This window comes from Sus scrofa, chromosome 1 (genome assembly GCF_000003025.6).
Source record: "Sus scrofa isolate TJ Tabasco breed Duroc chromosome 1, Sscrofa11.1, whole genome shotgun sequence".
Lineage (NCBI taxonomy): Eukaryota > Metazoa > Chordata > Mammalia > Artiodactyla > Suidae > Sus > Sus scrofa.
The window spans coordinates 207816297-207822332 of NC_010443.5; the positions used below are offsets into that span (position 1 = coordinate 207816297).

At 40.3% G+C, this 6036-nt stretch overlaps 1 protein-coding gene across 1 annotated transcript; it reads left to right on the forward strand.

The window, feature by feature from the left end:
• CER1 (cerberus 1, DAN family BMP antagonist) lies at positions 799-5504 on the forward strand. The gene is made up of 2 exons (XM_021063603.1): positions 799-2459; positions 4192-5504. Exons 1-2 carry the CDS (start codon positions 1953-1955, stop codon positions 4504-4506), a joined length of 822 nt encoding a protein of 273 aa, XP_020919262.1. The 5' UTR covers positions 799-1952; the 3' UTR covers positions 4507-5504.

The window sequence follows — 6036 nt, forward strand, 5'->3', positions numbered from 1 at the left end:
TTTTTAAAAAATACTTTAAAAGAAATGGCAAGTGCTAATGTTCATTTAGTACGGATAACCTGTACCTTAATACTAGCACAGGTTCTATGGGTATTTGGTACAAGTAAAATATATCTCTTCAGATAGATTTCTGGAAAATGACAGTTTAAAAGTAGTTTAATTAAAAGTAATTCACATTAGCAATGAGATCCTGCTGTGTAGCCCTGGGAACTATGTCTAGTCATTTATGATGGAGCATGATAATGTGCAAAAATAGAATGTGTACCTGAATGTGGCACTGGGTCACCATGCTGTACAGTAGAAAAAAAAATGTATTGGGGAAATAACTATTTTAAAAATGTAAAAAAAAATAGTAATTCATTATTGTAAGTTAATAATGACTTCCTTGAGGTTTTGGTCTAGCAGAAATCAGGCACGACTATTAAGAAGAACACAAGATCTGGAAAAAAAGATTTCAATGCCTTATTTTTTGGAAAGAAAAATTAATCAGCACTGAAAAAAAGGAGGGCATATATATCAGTTGGACTCAATTCTGGGGTTTTAGTTTTGTGGATATATTTCTTTCTCATTCCCTTGACTGATTTAAGACTTTTTTTTTTTTTTTTTTTTTTTTTTTGTCTTTTTGCTATTTCTTGGGCCGCTCCCGCGGCATATGGAGGTTCCCAGGCTAGGGGTCTAATCGGAGCTGTAGCCGCCAGCCTATGCCAGAGCCACAGCAACTCGGGATCCGAGCCACGTCTGCAACCTACACCACAGCTCACGGCAACGCCGGATTGTTAACCCACTGAGCAAGGGCAGGGATCGAACGCGCAACCTCATGGTTCCTAGTCGGATTCGTTAACCACTGCTCCACGACGGGAACTCCTGATTTAAGACATTTTTGAATGATAGTCATCTAACAAATATTCCTTTGATCCCTGAAGACTCTTGTTTGCCTCCACCTTTATTTAACCTGGTTGTCAATTACTATAAAATAAGGAAGATGGCGTGGATTCTATAAAATAAAGGATAGACCAGCCAGCTTCATGCCCAGAGCTATCAAACCAGGTTTTTAGAATCCACTTTCTCAAGTCTGGCTCTTTGTTTAGAGAAAGAAAAAAAGTCAGTAGGGTGGCTAGAAGGAAAGTCACTTCCCCATCCTCTCTGAGGGCTAATGAGCTGACAGTCTATTACTTAGGATCCTGTTGAGAAATTTGTGAACAATTGGAAAAGTTTACCTGATGATTGACCCGTTGTGAAATTTAGCACTGAGTATTTGATTCTTAAAGTGAGGGGATTACTGGGGACCTGTGAGTTTCCCTGTGTAAAAAAGAACAATATGTTGCCTTAACTGTTACCATGCGAAACTCCCCAACCCCAACCACATCTAAGTAAACAGGGAAAGTCCTCTGCTCACAAAATTCACATCCTTCTTACAACTTTTATATACTTCTTTAGCTGCTCATGTGTGTGTGCGTGCATGTGATGTGCCCAATGGCCTGACTTTTGGTGAAGTATATGCGTTAATTTTTTACCTGATATACTTCTCTCTTAAAAACACTATTCTATCCCAGCACAAAGCAGATGCGCCGCAAACGTTAGCTGACTCTCTCTCTTCGAATACCAGTGATGAGAAATCCCAGCAAAGAATGTGTTGTTTTCACTAATACTGCTCTTTAAATCTCAGACGATCAAGTGTCAGTTAATTACCCCCTGGGTTCCCAGGCTTTCACTGGGGCCTTCTAAAATACACAAAACCCAAATGAAGGCAGGACACCATTAGCACTACATAATTCAAGCAAACAATAAATGTGTTTACTCTGCTGGCTACTGACCACCTGCCTTCCCGTCCCACAAGGCAGGTATCTATATATAGCATTTCCCTGTTCACAGTCCTGCAGAGAGTGCACCTCTCTTTGGGCCTCACCATCTGTGAATCTGAAAGAAGCTTGGGCGCCCCCCACCCCAACAACATGCATCTCCTCTTCCTTCAGCTCCTGCTGCTCCTGCCTCTAGGGAAGGCCTCCCGGCACCGGGATGGCCACCAAAGTCTGAGTCCTTTTTCTCTTGTGCTCCTAGAAAGGCAGCGCAGAGAGCTCACTGTAGGCAACCACGAGGAAACTGAGGAGAGGCCAGATCTGTTTGTGGCAGTGCCACACCTGATAGGTGCCAGCACTGCAGAGGAAGTCCAGAGGCAGCGAGAAAAGATGCTGTCCAGGTTTGGCAGATTCTGGAAGAAGCCTGAGAGAGAGCTGAACCCACCCCAGGGCTCAGTCAGGGAGCAAGTCCTACCCAAGACCCAGGGCCTCACTCGGCTGAAGGATGGGATGCCGGGGGAGAAATCTCCTCTTCGGGAAGAAGCCAAGAAATTCTGGCACCACTTCATGTTCAGAATGAGCCCAGCCTCTCAGGGGATCATCCTGCCCATCAAAAGCCATGAAGTACATCGGGAGACCTGTAGAACAGTGCCCTTCAGCCAGGTATTTGCTCTGGGTGGGGGAAGGGATCAGAGTTTGCAGGAGGGGGTGGGCAGCTGGAGCATGCCAGGAGCCTGCGTCTCACCTCACTCCCAGATTTGGTCCTTCCGGCCTTCCCTGGGGGGTGTGACAAAGTATGATCACACTCCCTAAACTTCCTTCTAGCCTTTCTCTTGTTTCTAGGCATTCTGAAAATGCTGCAAAAATGGGATAATGGAACTGCCTGTATTAGTAATCATGCCTCTTGAGGGCAGAGAGCTTTGTTTTACAGGATTTTCTTTTTACATGGGGAGTGGTCTTTCTGGAGAGATAATTAAGATTTTCCCTTCATTTTGGAAAGTGGGAATTTAGAGCAAACACCAGAATGTCTCTATAGCTAAATCTCTAAACTCTATTAGGATATGGATGAAGAATATGAATAAGCGGGTTGGTTCCATCTGTAGATGAGAGAGGATACATTGGACTCCTCCCCAAACATGCACAACAAATGGTTTTAATCCCTTTGTTTCACATGTAGCTACTTCATGGGTCTATAGTACATGCTGAGGTCATCAGGCAGAAGCTGCTATATTATTGCCATTATAACTATAGCACAATGATTTAATTTAACTTGTTTTCTCATCGGCTTTCAAAAAATAATCTGGTTGTGAAATGACATTCCCCCTCTCCCCCTTAAAAACACTGTCTCCCAGTTCACTATGTGTTGACTGATTTGTGGTTATTATTGATGGATTCCACACTTTTAAGACAAAGGAATCTTCTACTATCTACTTCCTCCAGGCAGTCCTGGCAAAGCCCACACTCCAAATGTTAAATTAAAATTGAGAAATTGTATTAGGTCCTTAAATGCGAAGATATTGAACCAAAAGCAGTGCAAGGGAGAGTAAAATTTTACAGTCCAGTAATGCTACGCAATTAAACAGGCAGTATTATAAGGTAATTGACTGTGCAGGGCAGTTAAGTATTCTGAAAAGGCAGGGATATGTAGCAACAAGTCAATTAGAAAATAATAATGACTGCTTTGTTGGTCCATGTATAATTAGAAAATTGCTCCTAAGGACCAGGCAATCAAATTTCCTTTGAACTTTTATTTTGAATTCTATTGCTCATTAAATTAAAAGTAAGGTGTTTGGCTCTTATACATTTTGAAGGGCACATGAAGCTAGGTGTATGGGGTTACGGGAGTGGCAAATATGACATCATGCATGATGATTTGGAGGCATATGTGTTGCAATTTTGCTCCACGCAACTTAATAGCAGTCAATGTACTATAAGCCTGCCAAATAGGACAAAATTAAATTTGTGATGTTGTGATCTATTCTCCAAGCAATTAAACAAACTTGTATTGAGAAGCTATTGCACACAATGCACTATGAGGAGTAGAAAATATAAGGCACGCTATTTATAAGAAGCTAACCATTAGAATTTTTCAGACATATCCAATGAGACAAAATTTTTTAAAGTTTGGTATTGAAGTGCAGAGTAAAATATTTTCATATCACCTTAGGGATTTCCTAAAGGCTAATTTATTAATTTACCCAATAAAAGAAATTGAGCTGAGGTAGCTCCATGCTTTTAAGCTATAACACTTGGCTATTGCAAAATGTATTCAAAATTGGAAAGATTTAAACATTTTAGTCTAAGTTATCCTCAGATTTACAGTCTATAGCTTCTGCATTAAATGTGTTAAAGAAATGACTCAAGATAATATAGCAGAGATGTGTTTGCCTTTTAGACAATTACCCACGAAGATTGCGAGAAAGCAGTTATACAGAACAATCTTTGCTTCGGAAAATGTGGGTCTGTTCATTTTCCTGGAACTCCGCAGCACCCCCACACCTTCTGCTCCCACTGCTTGCCTGCCAAGTTCACCACTATGCACTTGCAGCTGAATTGCACTGGACTGTCCCCCGTGGTCAAGGTGGTGATGCTGGTGGAGGAGTGTCAGTGCCAGGTGAAGACAGAGCACCAGCATGGACACCCCCAACAGAGTGGCTTCCCAGCAGAATTTCATGTCCAGGATCCCTTCATCCCAGGACTTTCAACTTAAAAAAGCTATCCCATTATCATCAGCAACGTTGCTAATCATTCAGCCTGAAATGTTAAGTGGGTACAGAATATATTAAGGGAAAGGTGGTTTGCAAAGTAAGAACGATTTAGAAGTTATGGTATTCATCTTGTTATTGGTACACATTTGGGATCTAGTCTTGGCTCTGCCGCAAACTGGCTGAAGGATATTAATAAGTTGTGGAAGCTTTCTCCACCTTAAGTTTTTCATCTGCGAGTGACGGATTTGAACTAGATGATTGCTAAGGTCCTTTCCATTACTAATATTATATGATCTGTTGTCTGCAAGTTTTAGTAAAAGCCCTCATCTGAAGGAGTAAAAGAAATAAACTAGACCATAAGAATGGATTTCATTAACAGCTTGTCAAAGCATTAGCAAAAAAATTTTTATATATATGCATACATATATGGTATTTATAGAAAGGATTCCTCATACTTTTAGCTGCTTTTGCATCTTAGGCTGTGTTTTATTTGACTTCTGTCAGATGATTAAGTAGTTCCATAGATAAGAAACAACTTGTTTGGTTGCCTCCTTATTTTTGAAACTCCCCATATAAAACCCTTAATGTCAGGTCTCTAGCTTTGAAGAAGGAGTGGTGATGTTACATTTAGTGGTTTACATATGGATGAGGAGCAATCTTCGTTAGCTAAACTAGTACCTATGTTATGGGGAAGGAAAAATATATGGCCAGTACCAGGTTTAAAGTTTAACCCAGAGATGCTAATGCAAGTGACCAAGGAATTCTAGTAGAAGTCAAATTAAATGAACTGCAACTAATTAAAAATGATTTAAAAAACCAATTTACAGGTAAAACGCTTTATCCCCGTGTGTTTGGCATTAGGTAGTTTGGTAAGGGTTCTTTGTTTGAATGACTGTGGTTTTGCTATTGTATAAAAGCTTCGTATTACAAATTTTATTTTAAATTGCAAATTCAGAAAATATTCTGAATATCAGCATATTAAATTTCAGTGTATAAAGCATTTTGGGAAGTGTTGCGGCATTCAGTTGTCTTACATTCTGTCCTTATTTGCTTTGTCTGTCCCATAATTTAAAGGCACTATGGGGAGATTATCTAGCAAAAACATTTCTGAAATGGTCTCCTAGGCTGTTGACACTGGTCAAAGTAGCATTGTAACTAGCTTTCTGTTAAGGCCCTTCAATAACTGTCTTTTAGTCATTACATTTCTCCTGTTTGTATTTATTTGTATGAAAAAAAATTGCAGAAATGGCTTTCCTTAGCCATATTTCTTTTCCTAAAATCTTCCTTTAAAAATTCATCTTAGGAGTTCCCATTGTGGCTCAATTAGTATCCATGAGGACTCAGGTTTGATCCCTGGCCTTTCTCAGTGGGTTGAGGATACAGATTTCCGTGAGTTGTGGTGGCTCAGATCTGACATAGCTTGTGGCTATGGCGTAGGCCAGCAGCTACAGCTCCTGATTCGACTTCTAGCCTGGGAATTTCCATATGCTGTAGGTGTGGCCCTAAAAAGCAAAAAAAAAAAAAAAGAAATT